Genomic DNA, 19,828 nt, shown 5'->3' on the forward strand with positions numbered 1-19,828 from the left:
GGCTTCTGCATGACCTGAACAGAAGAGACACCATCTTCTGTTGCAGATCTGGCATCACTATTTAAGTTCGTGAGATAAAATGAGACTACAACACCTCTGCCTCCACTTTGCAGAGATCTGAGTTCAGTGGCTCTGGCTTCACTTGAGGACCCAATGGCCACATTTATGAGCTTCTCTCCTTTACAAGGCTACATACTGTTTACATGCACTAGAGTCAGCAAATAAGTCACCCCTGTATACCTGACTGCAGATGCCCCATTCGCAATACTGGAATCCAGTACACCACCCACAACTTTAGTGAATTCAAACTGAAATCAATTGTCTTGAACAACCCAGGAAGTATAATGGGAAGAAGTTTAGTACTGTACCTGCGAGGATCTGCTGAATCCCAAAACAGAAAAACATTTTCCTTCTGTTTTGTATTTCATTTGCTCTTCATCTTCCTTAGAAAAAGGAACTATATCACTCCCATAGCGAAACCCTGGAGAACAAGAGAATAGCATCTGGTAAGCATATGGGCCTACAATTCTAACACTGAAATTAGCTCTCTGAATATTTTAACAATGCATGCATGCCCCACAGCTACACTCCACACATGCTCATCAAATTACTTTCCCTGTTAACAAAAAAACCCACACACCCCATAGACACGCTTTGTACTTCACGAACAGCAGTTGCACTCCTTGTACATCACTTTATGTAACACAGCTACCCTCATAGTGAGCGGCAAAGAAAATAAGGGAACTGAACATCTTGCCCAACAAAATTATGCTCACAAAATAGATTTAAGCAAATCAGAATAGATTTCAGCAAATAGACTGCAACAATCCCTGCAAACATAATACAAAAAAACCCAAACATACCACAAATCATGGACAGGAAATGACACCAGGAACGATTCACAGAACAACATGTGTTAACAGTGGAAGTGAGTTACACCCTCACACACAATGGAAAACCAAAACACTCTTGTACGCTGAAGTGGTCTTTCTATATATTTCTGGGTTTTACTTCCCATGCCTTACATTACAGGGATAGCTCCACAAAATAGGAAGCTGTTAGTTTCTCAGAGGTATCATCTGTTCCAACTATTTACTTGCCCATCTCAAGCTCTAATACCCTCCCTGTAACATCATCACTTTATTTTACGGTCACAGAGGAGGGGGAGTGATAGAACAGCTTTGGTGGGCACCTGGCAACCAGCCAGGGTCAACCCATCACAGGATGATATCCTCAGGTGCGAAGAAAACAGAAGGAACAGAGATAAATCCCTGGATGAAAAACCTATATGCAGATACATTTCCCTGGAAGCTGAAAAACACACACAGGCAGAATGAAAGAAATTTCAGTATAGGTGCTTCAAATGCAAAATATTGTCTAATTATGACATTTCTCAAAAGGCCCACAAAAGTCCATGAGGCATCAGCAGCTCTTTAACTGTAAGAAATATCACACCATTGATAGAGAAATTTTTGGTCTCTTTTGTTCACATTGAACTGTTTATCACTTCTTTTTACTAGCACCCCGCAACCACTCACCAACTTAGGCAGTCAGAACATCAGCAGAGAACGGTACAAATACTTCACTATAAAGAGTGGATTTTTTTATTTTACTAGAAGTTTTGAAGTTATAAACATAAACAGACTACTAGCTTTTAACTATCATTTCTGCTTAAAGAAACCAAGAAAATCATGTTGTTATTGGGACATTTTCATCTCCTACTGCTACAAAACACCTATGATTGCTACAACTGAAAGAGGTTAAATAAAAAAAAATACAGTATTTATCTTAATTTTACAATTTTTTTATTCATTTGACAGGACTTTCTATACTGTTACTGAATAGTTCTGCCCTTTATAGTTAATACACTCGCCCTACTTGTGTGGGATTGAAACAACAAAGGAAAGAAAAAATTAGTAACAAAATGTATCTATATTGCCAAAAATTAAACATATTTGCTTAACTCCATTTTTAAAAAGTAGACTTTCATACTGTTTCCAGAGCCTTTAGTCTTCTAAGGAATTTAATCCACTCAGAATGAAGCTGAAGGTTATAAAAGAAGTATTCTGCATACCACTACTTCAGATAGAACCTGTTATGGAATTTAAACAGCAAAGCTAATAGACTCTTGAACACTAAACCTTCCGTTAATGGTTTCATCTTCCCAATTGCAGAATACCTGGAGCAGTTGCTTATCTAGAAAAAAGCAGTGTTATGAAAGTATTCATGTTATCAATACAACTGAACATATGAAAACAGGATAGAGGTAGCACCACTACTCATTGCAGAGCTGAGGTATCATCCTCCACAGAATAATTTAGGAAGCTGTAGTGCCTTCCAAGTTCCACCTGGTGGTATTATTATTATTCCTATTACTGGCAAAAGTAAGAATTTTTAAAATATGTGAAGACAAAGAGTCTCACATAACAGTCTTCCATCAGCTTACAGAATTTACATTCTAAGATCACAGCTAGGCTTCAAAGCATAAAACTAAAAGGCACTTAGGTGATTTAAGACTACAATCCATTGTCTTTGGTTTGTCTTCAGGGTGCACATAAAGAAGTCATACCTTGAATAGTATCATCTTTCTGAACCTCTGTCTCGTCATCATCATTCAAGCAGTAAACAGTTTCTTTTTGCACATCATCTTTTCTGAGGGTTTTAGCATCCACAACTGTCCAAATTTTTTTCACCTTCTCTTCTGTGACCTTCATATCAGAATTCAAAGAAAAGGAACATTTAACATTTCAGCGGGATCCAGAGTGCTTACCAGAACATGCAAAAAATTCTTAGACCAAGTGCTGCATTATTTTGCCAATAAGGGACTAATAATGACAGCCCCAAACATGCATCTCTAACTGCTACCACAGTGCTTTCAGCACACTGTTTCATCTGCACGAGACCTAACACCTGAACTATATCATATTGACTGCATACTTGTCTTGGTTATTCTTTAAAGTCATGGGCTAAGTCATTTGTGGAAGTCTTTTAGTCACAGGATAACATGTAACTTGCTTGCTATGTATTTTACTTCCTCCACCTACATAAATGCTTCTGATGGAGCATTAAGATACATGTTAAAGATAGGAGAAGACTCAATGCTCATTCAGCTTGTTTGCCCAAGTTTTTCATCAGGCTTACTACACTACAGGATAAAAATACCCTATATTACTGCAACTTCCCCAAAAGGCAGAAAAAGATCCCAGTTGCATTACGGGACTGGGAGGGAAAAGAAGGAATAAGTATCTGCAATGAGTGAATGTTTCCCAAATACAGGGAAAGAAAAATGCTTTCTTTTCTCTCTACTTAAGTGAAATTGATGGTTTTGATGAGAATGAGAAGAAAAATGGAGAACTGGGCAGAAAAGACAGAATAGATTATGTCAGTAGATATCACAAGTCTATTCCTAGCTCTGATCCAACTGCTGTATGACCTCAGGCTAGTCACTCGGTTCATGTTGCTTACTCTCCCAAGCTTAATTTATTTTGTGTGTAAACACCTTTGGGAGTGGACTCTTACTGCATATTTGTACAGGTCTGGCACAATATCCTACTTTAAAAAAAAAAAAAAAAAAAAGATAAGTATAAATAGAAAGCTGCCAGCAGAGATCTCTTTCAATGCTAGTATGCCTATCTCTCAGAAATTAGATATATTTCAACTTCATAATACATCTTCCTGAAACCTTGCAATACTGGCCAGACTCTTAGTCTTGGGTTCAAATAAGAAACCAACTAATCTCCATCTCACAAGATCCATCAATGCTGCCACACTATATAGTTACCTATTAATTATCCAATAACTGGAATTTTGCACATTTCCTGTGTTTAAATACACTTACTTCTTCCTAGCACTGTGTGAAGGACCCATATAAACTGTAAGGGAAACAGACTGTGCACATGCTCTGCCAAACAGTATAAAGCAAACAAGCTTTTTTCCCCAAGTCTGAAATAACAATAGATGCAATTCAACACAATAGCTGGTAAAACATTTACGCCCACCATTTTACATACACATGTGCATAATTCCTCTCGTGCCTAGGGCTTAAGAAATATATATTAAGTCTCATTGAGCTGCAGACTTATCACTGATGCTGAATGGAAAGCTTCACACAATCGCAGCATTCTTAAATCAGATTCGTCAACTTCAATACCATTAAGTGTCACAATGTAGATAGCAATTAGTTCTATTTCTGTACATCATGGATTTTAATTCTTTAACATATGTGTACAATATGGTGAAGTTAGAGTTGCTGTGGGAACCACAGTTTTAGAAGTACTGGCTTCTACGCACACAAAATCTCTACCGTAATTATTTTGGATGCTGTTTTAGCTTTTATTTTCTTAGCTTTAAGGAAAAAAACATGCAGCTGCACCTAACTTGCTGCCAAAACACACTAAAACATACGATTTATGAACTTACTGATTTGTAGGCCACAATCCTTATAGACAAATTAGAACCAATAGTGAGCTGGCAGGGCCAAGCCATAGGTCTTCTTTCTATTTTCTTAAACATTGAAAGACGCTCCAGGCTCTCTCTAAATGAAGGAATCAGAAAAACAGAAATGAACTCTGGTGAACTGTAATAAAATATTACAGACAATACACTCTTTTCAAGGAGATGCAGGAGTCCAATTGTTTCAGCTTAGACTGCATAAAGCATTAGTAAATAAACTGTATGAATAATCTGGTCATTAACTATTGTCAGAAAAGAGAATGAAAAAAAGAGGTAGTACAGTAGATTATTCCCATCTCAAGCCTTTATGATGGTGTGACATTAGGGCTTAAAGACATGGTTATGTTAGGTCTTGTGATGAAACTACACAATTGCTTATTAAGCATTTTACATTTATCTGTACTCACCCAATTAGGGCATGTAGCTAGCTGAACAACCCAAATTAGAAAAGGCTCTCTAAGTGGTAAAATGTTTTCTGCAGTGGAGGTGAAGAAATAAAGAATCCAGTTTCAATTAACCGTATTTTGTTTGTGTGGTAATTAACTTTTGACACTGTTTTTTTTTTTATACAGTACTAATGAACTCATTATTTTCAGGGCATTCTGTTAGACTGAAACAAGTTACTTCGAGTATTTCTAGCCTAAACAGCATACACACAAGTTCATAAAATGCAAAAAAAAGGAACGGTAATGATTTTATACTAAAAAGTGTTAACTTAATTGCACAACTTTAAGCAAGGGAGTTCAAAAATTAAAAATTCACAGTAAAAGTAATTTATAATATTTTATTGTGGAATCAAATAGGCTTGCACCCAGAACAGCTTTCACCTAAAACAAACTGTATTGGCTATTTTGCTGTAAAATTCTAATGCAGAGAAAGCACTCGATGAAGCAAAGATAAAACAGTATTGACCTCACCTTTTTCACATGATGATAAAACCCAAAACTACCTCTTTCTTGATTAAAGCACTTGTCTGGCAGAAATTAAGATCAACTCCTAAAACCAGTAATACAGAATTCAAATTGGTATTCTACTTTTCAAGTTTCTTAGGATGAGCAGGGTTTTTTTGAAAATTCTAATGGAAGCAAAATGAAAGGAGAAAATGCACTGGAATTTTTATAATGAGATAAACATTGTATTTCCTTTTTTAATCTTTTTTTCCCTTGGGGAAAGGAAGGAAGGGAAGACAAATTATTCTTTCTGGCAATAGACACGTTAATATAGGATTTTTAAAAAGAACCTCTTACTATATCATTAAAAGTACTGCAACAGCTACATTCAAGAATGAACGTGAAAATCAAATACCTAAGTGTCAAATGCCTAAAATTGTCATTTAAGCTTAATTTATTAACTCTATCCTTTAATTTCTTATATGTATAGAAGACAAACGCTTCCTGTTATCAAAGAAGACTCAGCCAATAGAACCCTAGTAAATGCACATTTCAACTTGTATTTTAAAAACATGTCTCTCCTCCTCTGCTCTCCAATCCTTTCCCCTAAAACCCAGAGGCAGCAGAAGTATCTCCTGTCCGATAGTTGGAATATCAACCCCCCAAAAATACAACAAAATTTTCTCACTTGCTTTCCTGGCATGACTAATTTATTTTCACAAGAGTTGAAATATTTTTACCAGCAGGAATAACGGATATAGAAAAACAGAGTGTATCTGAGTTGGTAAGTTATCATGACAAATTTGCAAGGCTGACTTCTTAAAGCTTGATAAGCAACTTAACTGCACCTAAACCCCCACGTATCCTTATACAACTTAAACAACTAAAGCTTTAATTTATTTGCCAAATGCCTATTTATCCAAAGATTTTGGATTTCCCCTGAAAGCATGGCACAAAGACAGCTTATACAGTAGCAAGAACCTGCAATAAAAAACCCATATAAAGCAGGCGCCAAGCCACATATAGCTTCATGCGTATGGATTATCCTAAAGGATAAATGGGCCCAGAAAGATACTGCTTTTCTGTGCAGTCTTTTGATGCAATGACAAAGCCTGCTTTTTTCTAGAGACTGAGACTGCTCTGTTGACTAGTAAGGAATACACACACAATGATACGTATTTCTTCACTAAACCACACTAATGCTCAAGTGACAGTTTAACTGGCTGCTGAGGTGCAAAGCAGATCAGTTGGGCAGGGTGCAGGAAGAAAACCCCACAAATAAAATGACAAATAACAGCATGCAAACCTACAGGTACCAACCTCATCTAAAAATTACACTTGATAATCACATTACAGCTATGGTCTACTAAGCTTCCTGAAAAACGTTGCCTAAAAGATCACACTTCATAATTGTAGAGTAGAACTACCAAGACAATAACACCAGACTTTTTATAAGGTGCATAGATGCATTTTGCTTCTTTCCCAACTGAGACAACACCTATGTGGAAAAGTCTTGGATATATCATTAGCTACAGTTTTTCAGACACACACATACATTTTTATTCTTTCATTGGGGAAACATGAAGTGAAAAACCATCTTACAATTCCTTCATTAGGAATGCTGCTAAAAAAAGTATATTGTTTGGCACAACGGCACAGTAGTCTGTGATTAAAAAGCAGGATTCAAACCAATAACATTACTCAAAACATTTGTGGGAGTTTGATAAACTAGTGAGCTAAAAGAAGTCTGCAACCAAGAAACAAAGGCTAGCATTAAATGCAAATGTTCTACCTGCAGTATGTCACAAATTCCAACTCTTTCCAAAACATGGTTTTGAAATCTCATTTATAGAAACATTCCCTCCAAAATCCACCAACACTAAAGATGGGAGAAAACTGATTTTCTTCTTTAAATACAGATACAGAAAATTCATTTTCCACTGAAATCTGTAAGCTCTTCTACTTATTCTAAAGCCACTGAAGAAGCTGTTTGAAAGGGATTGAGTGTACAATACATTATAAAATTCAGACTTCAGTGAAATTGAAAGCCAAGTGACTGATTACTTACTTAATTTCATCTTTTGGGGAAGCAATCATAAAGTAAATTTACAGTACGATAAAGCGGATTAGCCAGGTTTACCTAAAAGTGTAAATTTCTTCCAGCCCTCCTCCTTCATCCAAAGTATGCATCAGTTTCCTCACCACATCAATGCCTTCCTTCTGTTGCTCAGTTAAACTGTTTTTTGGAAAAGAGTTTCTGTGCATATGAGAATGTACACTGGCACTGACATCTCCACCTCCATCATCAACATCCATTGGAAATGGCAGACTACGAACACAAGCAGAAGCAGTTAGTTTTACTTTCTTCTTAATTAAAGCAACCAACCAAAACCAAAACAAAAATTGTATCAGGATTAACGACTTCTATCTAGCTGCAGTCAGATGTATAAAGAGCCACATGGCTTGCAAAACACATGGTAGTAGTATTTCAGGTCTACTTGGCATTGGTAACATCTTGACCAGAGTGCTGCATCAGTTCTGGGCATCATACGTCAATAAAGATGTCCACAGACAGGAAGGGATTAGGGAGTAAAGACAATGCTGATTAGAAAACAAGATCTATGAAAAAAGATTGAACAAAATAAAACCCATAGAGAAGGGAGTCAGAGGGCAAGAGAGTCCTAAATATAAAAGGCTGTTGCAGAGAGGAAGGGAACAATTGGTTCTTCATATTCAGCCTGCACTCAAATCACATCACGGAGTCAGGTCAAATATTCAAAAACCTGATAAAGGCATTTCAAACCATAATCTCTAAAACCAACTGCCTGAGGAGATAGAAGAGTCTCCATCACTGGAAATCTTTATAAAAAGATTAGACAAACACCACTCAGCAATGACATACATACAACTGATCCAGTCTGAAGCAGGAGATTGCTCTAGATGACTTGTTAAAGGCCATTCCAGGCCTGTGATTCTGTACCAGCTCCAAATGCCAGTAAACGGGACTTACTCTGCAGTGGGGCTATTAGGTGTTTCTGGAATAAATGTTACTCTTTGAGATTTTAATAGCTTACAATACTAGGTGAATTTCTGACTGAAGATGACACATTTTCCTGCACTTCAAGAATCAGATTTTAAAATTTAGCCAGGGGTTATAGATAAAATGATCTTGCTGCTCTTCAAAATATAACAGAGTTAACTAAGTATAATAACCAGAGAAAAGAGAGATGTGTAAGATCCTCCACTCTATGCCCCTGACAATGTCTGCAGATTTTTCAAATCTTTCATCTGATCCAATTTTGAACAAACCACATGATGCCTTTTACCACATTTCCACAAAGTAAAAGAATTTTAGCATTGTATTACATTTTCAAAAAAGCAGCCTACAGATCTCTACCTTACTTTCACTTCATTGGTCCTCACTAAACTTATCTGTGGAGCAACGTATAATAAGGAGACTTAACAATATGCACAACAATGTCACATACAGCAGAATTAAAGATCAAACTTCAGCAAAGTGTTTGGTACCTTTTTAGGAAGCAGCATCCACTGACAAATAGAGAAACTGTATTTTAAAGCTGTTAAAAGAGCAAAAAGCTTCAAACCTCTGATACATAAAAGTTAGACTACTTTTATTATACAGTGCTTAGAGACTCCTGTGATGAGAACTGTGTAATACCCAAAGCTACACAGTGCTCAGCATGTGCTTGGGACTTGATAACAGGGAGGAAAACCAACTATCTACCACAAGTTACAACCTAATCAATAAACAGGGCATAAGAGATGGAAGCATTGGTTATAACAAAAGGACGAGGTTTAGCAAGAAATTATTTTTAAACCAGTATCCTGACTATTTTACCTTTGTACATGTATTTCTCAAAGCATCGTTTGCTCGTATGGCTGAGAGACAGGGTGTAAATCTGCAGCTAATACTGTAACAGCAACATTTCCCTAGTGCTTCTATTAGCCATGGGGCTTTTCATTTGCTATGTTACAGACAAAGAAAATGTAAAGACATACCAGAAATCTCACAGAATAAAACTGCAACATTAACTTGCGGTGGTAGCATCTGTGCTACTCTGCACAGCAAACTACAGGTATGGAGACAAGGTAGCAGGGGCTAAATACCAAGCCTCTGAAAGATGTACTGTGGCTGGCAGCATGTTCATGGTGGCGTGTCTCCCCTGCCTCCAGTGCCAAGAATGGCTCAAATAAGCTAGAAGGGGCATGTCAAGGCATGCTGCAAGCGTACCTTCTTTTGCTGTGTAGACAGAACCTGGGAGTAGTCTGACATTTTTACATTGAGCCTCTCCCAAGCACAGGCAAAAAAGAATTTTTTTGTGGAGGATCAGCCCATGATTTTCAGTCATGCTTTCCTACCTAAGCCCTCTGTTATCTTGCAGGTGGGTCCACAAATGGCTTTAATGAATTTATCAAGTTCACAACATTGCTCCTTACAGAATGCTGGATCTAAGTGAAAGTAAATACTAAAATAATCAGAAGTAAAACTGCAGCTTTAACTTTCTCCTATGAAATTATTTGTTATAAACAGCAAACATTAGCATTCACACAAAGTTTTGCTGTTAAATAAACTCTTACTAGAAGGCCTATAGCTTCCTGTGTTACCATCATGTGCAACAACTAATACAGATCTCAGCACCACCATTGATTCTTCAGATCAATGCCTATACCTATATCAAGATAGCCGAGGGATTCCTGTCATAACACTTAAGACATTGCTTCCATTTTCCCAGCCCATCACTGTGAATATAGCATTTCTCTTCAGACTTGCTTTTCTACTGACACCAGAATCAGGCTATAAACATCTGCAATGCTACCTCATCATTTCTTCCCAGTAACTCCCTTACCTAAAAGGATCTAGGCTGTTGCTGTGACAAAAGCACTGTTTCTGAGGCTATTTCTGGCTCATTGTTTCCCACTTCTCTGCTTATATAGATGTTTTGTCTCCCATTTTAGATTTTGCCTCTAAGCTATGAGCTTAACTGGAGAAGAAGCCATCATCTTAACCTGTATTTGCACATCACTTAATCAAGGCGACTTGGTTCATAACTGGAATTCATGGCATGTGTAATTGATAGAAGTACTTAAAACAATCATATTACATACTGGTACACCTCTATAGAAACAATACACCAACAGATCACCAGTTCCTTCAAGATCATTATTAAGAAAGTGTATAACAGCCACTTCCATACTTACAAAATCTGAAGTGAAATTGCTGTTTTTTTCAAGTTAGCAATAATAATTTCCAGCTGATCCTCACTGACAGGACTACTAAGGTCTGTAAACAGTTCAATATGTCTCTTCTCATATTTCTTGCCTCTTAAAATACAGAAAGAACATTTACATATATCAGAAATATTATCTATAAGGCCTTTTTCTAATTCTTTCCTTACAAAATTGAAACTTTACCAAAGTAATATACTTGTAAAGAAAAAAATAAGCAAACAAGCCTACTTGACAGAAGTTATTCTATCATTGGTCATATTATTTATGGCAAGTTTTTATCTTTATGTGATTCCCCCTACTCACTCCTACTCCCTAAAATTGAGGACTCTAGCCTTATGACTGTATAAATCACTAACTACACCCAAATGAATGGAATTCTGCCAATTTTCACCAACGTAGATAAAATGCTAATAAAATATGTTAGGCTGTTTATTGAGTATACTGGATATTTCCTTTGCAGCTGTAAGTCTGTCCTTGTGAAAATGGAAAACATATTTTAAATTACTGTTGCTGGTGGGGCTGCCATTTTAGTAAGCTAATTCAGTAGATTCATTGGATAAGATGGACTTTAAAGCCTACTTAATACGCTAAGAAGTAGTACCAATAAACATCAGAAAGTTCTGCCAGCTACAGAGCAAAATTCAGTTAAACTGATACAGTTTTTATCTGGATATTCAAGCATAAGGGTGATTTTTCTTGAATTTTTACCTGACATTATTTTCTCAACTGAAGGTAAACTCTGTACCAAAGGGTTTGGTGCATACAAGCAACTTACCCAGAAGATAACAAAAGCAGTTGCTCTGTAGGTATTCAAGGTTATACTGCCATAAATACACTGATTTTAATTCACAACTCGGTTTTAACCGTTAAATTGATACAGCTTTCCGTGCCGATTAGACTTTATTCATAAAAATACAAATTGCATCACTAAGTCTAGTCTTCTGCATTCACAATTAGATCATATAATCTTTTTAACAACTTGTTCAATCTCTGTTTTAAGAGGAAGTAAGGTTATCTTCCTTCTTCTGGACCATCAGTTCACCCAGTGTTAGAAACAATCAGATTTCCAGTCAAAGTACATTCATTGACAACTTTGTAACACTTGTGCCAACATTTTCTTTCAGCTTAAACAGTGCTTTTCCCTAGTGCATGTTTATCTCCCACAGCCTGTGTATTTACTAACAGCGACCTTATCTCCAACAGCCTTTAATTTGCTAGGCTGAACAAACCCACCTTTCTAGTTTTGTTTTCTTTTTTTTTTGTAAGATATGCCATCACCCTTATAAATTTGGTAGCCCTTTTCTATGCGTTTTAACATCTGAATTAATGTTTTCTGAAAACAGATCACAAGAAATGCAACACTAAGTGAAGTCTTTGTGCCTTGTATAATGGCATTAATATTCTCATGAATCTACTGCAAAGTTCCCAGCTGCATCAGAAAGTTCTTAAGATTGTCTGGAGAAGGTAGGTGTCTCCTGGGGATTCTTCAGGGACAGACTCCTGTAGTGTGGTGTTCGTTTTTAATGTTTGGGTTTTTTTTATAAAAGTATTTTCCATATTTACACAATACTGGAAATACAATACTGACAAGAAATCAGATCAGCTCCAAAGTGCAAGGTCAGAATTCTGTAAAAGGCTTTGTATTACATACTCACATTGTTTCCTTCTGAAGCAAGTCCATACACACAATAATTGCATCCAGGACTAAGCAAATTTAAGAAAAATCTCATTTAGAACACAAATCATGTCACAAAAGTGGTTTTCCTATGAAACAATCTTCTGTTTTCACCCCCTCCCAATCACTGACAAACATGCATTTTAATTAACAAGCGAACAATTTTTTGAGACAAGTACTCTTCAAATATCTACTGTGCAAGAGGTTCCTATATAACTTGTCTGTTTTGTGATCTTGTCTCTTCCCCATTTACCTGATGGAACAGTAAAAAGACTGCTTCAGGGCCCAATCTTCTAACTCTCAATGAGGAGGCTCAAGTCCAATGAAAGAGCAACCTAATCATTACAACATTACTTTGAATCCACAAACAAAATTTACTTGCACTTTCAATACACAATACCATTTTCTGATGCGAGTTTTCTTTCAAAACATCTGCATCTGGCAATCTCTTGATAGTTTCTTCCTCATCACAATTTTCATTAGGAACATATTTTTATCACTGCACACAAACCTGCCCACCCATCAGAGAAGAAACGTGACTGCTTCTGCTAAGATGCAGTTGACTGGCTGCACACTTCTCTGAAACAGCTCTGACTGTCTGAACAGAGGTCACAATAATCATTTTGCGGCCAGAAAGAGGGAAGACAACACAGGAAGTTGAACAGTAGGTAAATGAAACACACAAAGTGCCTTCTTTTAAAACTCTTCACCTTATGCACCTTACAACAGAATACATTCAAACATGAACGACATTCAAACCAGCAAGTGACATTGGGCAATGTTAGAAATCCTTTATATAGAAATCAATTTGATAAACCTCTATTCTGTTTTGTCTGGCTCCTGGTACTTCTGCTGACATATTTCGTAAATAGTATTTTTATTTGATGAAAAAGGATAAACCAAGTTTTGCAACACTATTTTTAAAGTCAGATGCCTTATTTGAGGCCTAAAATTATATTATTGCTATCTTTGTTCTCTTTAATTAACAGAACACTTCATAAAAGCAATGATTCCCTAAGGCCAAGACTCCATCTGCTAGCCTAAAAGAACGTCAAAAAGCAGCTAATCTGCTTTTGAACAAACTTACAACCACAAATTAGCTGAACTCTGATAGCAGTTAAAACTTTGGAGGCAAATCTGAGCCCATTTCACAACACTAACTTCCTGCCTTCTGTGTAGCTGAATCAGTTCAAAAAGTGCTCTACAATGAAAGGATACAGTCTGCTTTTTCAGAGCCTGGTTTAATCACATCTTCAATGTCTTCCAGCAGATCAAAATCTGGTAGCATTAGTGACCTATGTACAGTAATGTTTTGGTATTGATCCCCACTGGCAAGGTCATTCCTAGTACCATCAGTGCCAAACAAAATTACAGCAACCTCATCTTTACTCTCAGCAAAAACCTGGAAACAGAGAAAACACAAAACAGGTATAAAAACACAGGTAGATTCATACACAACTATGTTAGGCAGACTGCACCAAGCTTAACTAATTTCGAAACAATGTCAAGTACAGTGGATTTACTTTTCAAGTGCTATCCTACAAAAATGTAATCTTACAGAAAGTTCACTGGTTTAGATATAATTAAACTAACAGACTGACATGCAGATATCTAAGATAAAACAAGTAAAGTTGGCTGACTCAGTCCTTGAAATGAGTCTTCAGTGTGGTAAATCTTAACACTGTTGAAACATTTTACAGAAAGAGAAGAGTACTTGTTTTCCCTAAAAGCTTCTACTGCCCTGAAGAAAAAGAGCAACCAATCCAACCACCACATCTCATCCACAAAAGTACAGCTGAAATAAAGAGCACTGTTACTCCTGCATAAAACCAGACTAATTCTTACTCATTTCTCATTTATTTCAATTATTAGTAAATGAGGAAAATATTTCATAGACATTATTGCTTCCTCTACCTTTTTAACAGTTTTTTATCACATGTAAAGTCACACATACCTGTCGCTGCACAAATTTCATCATAATCTTCTTCGCTTGTTCAAGTGAAGACTCCTCACCAGGGGCAGAACTGCTCATTGTAAAGCCTACATCTAGGCACAGCACTATGGCTGCCTAGAAAGGAAAGACAATACTGAATAAGAATGCAAAAGGGCCAATATAAGCATAATTACTTGAAAGGGTACATACAAAACCTAAAAATCAAACTACATCGCTACTGGTTTCTTTTACAGTAACTGTTAATATGAGACAATGGTGGAGGACAGCACCAGTACAACTCCACTGAACTGAGGATCATTTAATCCTGTATCATGTTCCAGGCAACTCAGTGGAAAATACAAAAAATCCTATGTTACACAATAATCTGTCAAGAGGGGCAATTTCTATACAACCCTGCAAACTTATTAGGGATCTAAGGGCTCTTCTACACTAGGAAATAAAACAGAAATATTTTGGTTGACATTTACAAGCATAACACAATACAGTATATCTGCACAACACAAGGTAGAGATACAAACTTGTTCCCTAAACTCTACAGCTACATCCACTCTTCACAGTAGGTCATAATAGCTGTAGAGACCACTCTTTGGTCTTAGCAAAGAACAGTAAAAATGACAGCACTCCTATAGCTTCCAGGGAGAGCCAGAACATTTATGCTACTGGAGGTGTCTGCAGCAACCACCAGTGTCTGCAGCACACAGCTATGCTTTTAATGCCTTAGAAGGATGAATTCTGTTTTCAATTTACGGGCTTAAATCCTACAAGCTAGCATATGTGTCTGCATTTCTGACCATTGCTTTAACTGATCTATATATAACACTGCCCAAGTCTTCCCCTTAACTGATTTATAAACAAGTATACAAATAAAATAAAATTGCTTCTTGTAATTTCTCTCATTCAACTGCTGCCAAGTTCCTCTAAAGTTCTTCCACAGACTCTACTTATCTTGATTAACCTGAGTAACTTTACCATCCAGCTGAATGAAGCTACAAGAGAAATTCAGCAAAATTATGCCCTGCATCTCCAAGGACATTGACAAAAGGCCAGCTCAAATTCATTGTCACTGATTAAACCAAGGTTCTTTAAATATGCATCAAAATCTTGCCTGGTGGACTGCCAGTAGCTTAAATTACACTGCCTGCAAAAAATTATTGTTTGCCAGAACACAGGAAAGTTAGGTATTACCTAGGTTGGAGCCAGTCACCTTGTTTTCAAACACAAAATATATCCACTTCTCTAAGAAGTGAAGCTGCCAAAAGGACGTGGACAATAAATCAGAAGACTGTCAAGCAACATGAGATGCATAGTCTGCTTTTGCAAAGCAAAAGGGATGAACAGAAAGAAAAGGTGTCGGTCTAAGCGCGTTTGCATATGACCATGCAAATAACTCCAAACACCTTTTTAAACATCAACCAAAAGAACCTGATTCTTTTTGTCACCCAAATAGATAATTCTTAATATCAAGTTGTATTGGGTTTGTGTGGCAAGGTTTTGGTAGGGGGGGACAGGTTACAGGGGTGGCTTCAGTGAGAAGCTGCTAGAAGCTTCCCCCATGTCTGACAGAGCCAATACCAGCCGGCTGCAAGACAGACCCGCCGCTGGCCAAGGCCAAGCCCATCAGCAACAGTGGTAGTGCCTCCGTCATAACATATTTAAGAAGGGGAAAAAAGTTGTGGCAGGCACAGAAACAGCAGCCGGAGAGAGGAGTGAGAACATTTAAGAGAAACAACCCTGCAGACCCCCAGGTCAGTGAAGAAGGAGGGGAAGGAGGTGCTCCAGGCGCCAGAGCAAAGATTCCCCTGCAGCCTGTAGGGAAGACCATGGTGAGGCAGGCTGTCCCCCCGCAGCCCAGGGAGGTCCACGGTGGAGCAGATATCCACCTGCAGCCCGGGGAGGACCCCACGCTGGAGCAGGTGGATGCTCGAAGGAGGCTGTGACCCCGTGGGAACCCCACGCTGGAGCAGGCTCCTAGCAGGACCTGCAGATCCATGGAGAGAGAAGCCCACACTGGAGCAGATTTTCTGGCAGGACTTGTGACCCCACAGGGGACACACGCTGGAGCAGTCTGTTCCTGAAGGACTGCATGCCATGGAAGGAACCCGTGCTGGAGAAGTTCGTGAAGAACTGCAGCCCATGGGAAGGACCCACATTGCAGAAGTTCATGGAGGACTGTCTCCCGTGGGAGGGACCCCACGCTGGAGCAGGGGAAGAGTGTGAGGAGTCCTGCCCCTGAGGAGGAAGGAGCAGCCGAGACAACGTGTGATGAACTGACCCCAAGCCCTATTCCCTATCCCCCTGCACCACTGGGGGGGCTAGGTAGAGAATCCTGGAGTGAAGCTGTGCCCAGGAAGAAGGGAGGGGTGGGGGGAAGGTATTTTAAGATTTGTTTTTATTTCTCATTACCCTACTCTGGTTGATTGGCAATAAATTAAGTTAATTTTCCCCAAGTCAAGCCTGTTTTTCCTGTGACAGTAATTGGTTGGGTGATCTCTCCGTATCTTTACCTTGACCCACAAGCCTTTCATTATATTTTCTCTCCCCTGTCCAGCTGAGGGGGGGGAAGTGATAGAGCAGCTTTGGTGGGCACCTGACCTCCAGCCAGGGTCAACCCACCACACAAGTTTATAAGAATAATTTGCCCAGATTAGCTGTCTAATGCTCTGTATTAGCAGCTCTAAAACTATTTTCTTATTCTCCTTTTTTCCCCAGGATATATTGTGCACCTCCCCTGTCATTTTAACAAGCACTGGTTCAACTCCCTGCATCCTCCCAGGACAGGACAAGAGGAAGAAAGCAAGAAAGAAAGAAGGCTGAGCAACAGGGCTCCACAAGATGTCCAGCAGGTTATACTAGTCTCAGCACTCTATTCCTCACTCTGCCTTCACTGGTGGCTTGCTGGGAAGCCAGGAATTAATGTCTCTGAGTCAGCTAGGTCTGCAGAAGCTTAGAGTGGAATAGAGGCAGTAACTGAGGCTGCACTAGGTTCTCACAAGAGCCTTGTTACTGCTCATCTGCCAGCCTGAGGAATTAGTATACCACCATCATCAACTGCAGACCCTCGGCTTGTTGCTATACTGCCTCAAGACACACAATGGCTGGCAGCTGAATTAATCCTGTTGTCCAAAACAGGTAAAATGCTCTTCACAGCTGCTAAGATGACAGCAAAGAAACCAAACAAGTGCAGAAGTGAAGAACTGCTGTTTTGCTTAAGAAAAAACAATCAAGTGTCAAGTGCTAACATGCTCTTCTGGAAGGCAGCAAACTCCAAGCCTGCTGCCTATTCAGGTATGTGGAACCCGGCTTCAGGAAAAGGGCAGGTCTCTCTTTTGGTAATCTCCCTCTATATGTCTCTTCATTTGTTATTAATTTCTGTGCATCTCACCTCTGAGCATCCAGTACTGCCTTTTTCAGGTGCAGTATACTAAGCAATGCTTTTAAGATGCTCAGCATGTGTGGTTGTAGGACAACATTGCCACACCTGAGCTAACATCAATCTGCTTTGCTCAAGTACTGATAAGGGTGAAAATGGAACGAGCCTGCCTTTATCTCTAACCTCTTAGTGCTGAAGCTAGTTGTAATAAAGCTGAGAGAGATATGGCTACAGCAGCACTTCAGCCTGCAGCACAGACAAAACCTGTGTTTAACAGATATTAAACGTCCCTGTATCAGAAGAGAACTTAACGTGGCCTTCACCAACAGGATTCCTTAAACATACCAGACAAACAAACTGCATTTTTAACAGGGCAAAACCATTTCTACTATTATTCTAGCAAAAGCAATGGCAATTACTACTGTGGTAGCTGCACTGTGCTTAAAACCACAGCTGCCCCCGAGACAGGAATACTGAAGTCCCTTTGAATTAGACTGGTTTGTACCAGCAGCAACTCGGAGCTCGGCACAGGGAGGAGTTACTCGGTTTCAGAGATGGATTTTGCAGCCGCGGCTGCCGTGCCGTTTGCTACTAACACCGAAGTCAGGTCACTGATGGCAAGCCGGGCCAGTTCCGCCCCACGCGGGCCGCGGTACAGACAAGCCGCCTAACGGCAGTTACAGCCCCTTCCCTCAGGTGAGCATGAGCGGACCGGCCACGTTCAGCTCACAGAAAGGCACTACCGGAACAACCCCCAGGCGCCCTCAGAACCCCCCACAGCGAGGACGGGGGCCGCGCAAACACCCACCGCCACGGGCCCAGGGCCAAAGCTGAAACAGCCCTCGCGTTGCAGGCGGGCAAAGGCGGCTCCGGCCCGCAGAGGAGGGACCCGTTGTCACGGCCCCCCCCCGGGGCTCAGCCGCGGCCAGGCCCAAGCGGGCAGCACCTCCTCCGTGGCACCCCACCCCTGAGGCACGTTCCCGCCACACCGGGCCGGGGGAAACAGCAGACGAAGTGGGGGGGGGGGGGGGGGAGAAGGAGGGTGCCCAAAGGCTGTCGGGATACTAGAAGACCCCCCTCTCCTTTCCCCTCACCTTGCTGCTGCGCGCCATCTCGCTCGTTCCGGGACGCGGTGCGCCGCGCTAAGCGCTCCGGCCGGCGACGCGCCCTGTCCGCTCTGTGTCCCCGTCCGTCCGTCCCCCACCCCGGAACACGGCGGCGGCGGCGCCTCGCGTTCCGCGGGAGGGCAGGCGCCACCCAGCGGCGGGCGGCCGCGCGAGCGGGACCGAGACAAAAGGCGGGCGAGGGGGGAAGGCGCCGAGGGGATGAGAGGGGCCCGGCCGGGCACTGCCCCGTCCCCAGGCTCCAGCAGCAAGGGGGGGACACGGCCTCGAGTCGGGCCGAGGCTGGCGCGGGGCAGGCCGCAGGGGGCAGCTGGGCCGGGTATGGCCCAGCTGGGTGAGAGGGGCGGGAGATGTAGGGTGCCTTCCCCCCCCCCCTCCCCCCCCCCCCGCCATCTTTCTCGTCAGGTCATCCCCCCAGCCCTCCGCAAAGTGCCACATCTCACAGGCATGACTGTAGCTGCAATTTTGGCTATAGGGTGAGCAGCGTGTAGCCAAGGACAAGCCTGGTTTGAGTAGACTTGGCTGAGGTCTCTGAGGAGGGGCAGCAGCGGGTCAAGTCTCTGGGGCCGGAGAGGCCCTCCTGTCCTCTCCTGCCCCTGAGCACCTCCTGACTCACCCCATCTGTCACCCACCCCACAGGGCCCGTCTGCCCAGGGCTCTACAGCTTCCTCCTGGCACGCAGGAGTCCCACAGAACGGCCGTTCCCCTTTGCCACCAGGACAGGGCTTTGGGCTGAATGGAAGGGTCTAATAAGCCACATTCTGCCCATGGATCACCAGTGGGACAGGATTTATTTATTTAAACATTGGCACAACGCTAGCTTTCTCCCAACATTAATAATAGAGAGAATTTCTTACCCAAATTACATCCAGGGTCTTTGACGAAACTGAAGCCTGCTGATTTTATAATAGATGCTATATCACATATATCTTGGCACCTGTTAGACACTAAATCATCAGCAGAGATGTACAGAGAATGGCAAATATTTCATCACATATATTGAGTACTTCTTGTTCTGCGTTACTTTCCCTGTATCCTTTGAGAATATCATTACCAGTGTCCTTTCTATTCTCAGTGTACCTCAAAAACCACATTATTATCCATAATTATTCT

General features: G+C 40.6%; 1 protein-coding gene across 3 annotated transcripts in view; it reads right to left on the reverse strand.

Annotated features, from left to right (window-relative positions):
• Window positions 1-18,802, reverse strand: part of XRCC5 (X-ray repair cross complementing 5) — a 56,519-nt gene extending 37,717 nt beyond the window's left edge. For all 3 annotated transcript variants that reach the window (XM_030018182.2, XM_041124392.1, XM_030018183.2), the window contains exons 1-9: window positions 18,686-18,802; window positions 14,222-14,335; window positions 13,486-13,669; window positions 12,248-12,296; window positions 10,563-10,685; window positions 7,483-7,671; window positions 4,420-4,534; window positions 2,570-2,708; window positions 369-481 (exon numbers count right to left, since the gene is read on the reverse strand). In XM_030018182.2, coding sequence (XP_029874042.1) covers window positions 369-481; window positions 2,570-2,708; window positions 4,420-4,534; window positions 7,483-7,671; window positions 10,563-10,685; window positions 12,248-12,296; window positions 13,486-13,669; window positions 14,222-14,335; window positions 18,686-18,703 — 1,044 coding nt within the window. In that variant the 5' untranslated portion in view covers window positions 18,704-18,802. The remainder of the gene's footprint in view (window positions 1-368; window positions 482-2,569; window positions 2,709-4,419; window positions 4,535-7,482; window positions 7,672-10,562; window positions 10,686-12,247; window positions 12,297-13,485; window positions 13,670-14,221; window positions 14,336-18,685) is intronic.
• Between the last annotated feature and the right edge of the window lie 1,026 nt (window positions 18,803-19,828).

The sequence above is a fragment of the Aquila chrysaetos genome, chromosome 6 (assembly GCF_900496995.4).
Source record: "Aquila chrysaetos chrysaetos chromosome 6, bAquChr1.4, whole genome shotgun sequence".
NCBI lineage: Eukaryota > Metazoa > Chordata > Aves > Accipitriformes > Accipitridae > Aquila > Aquila chrysaetos.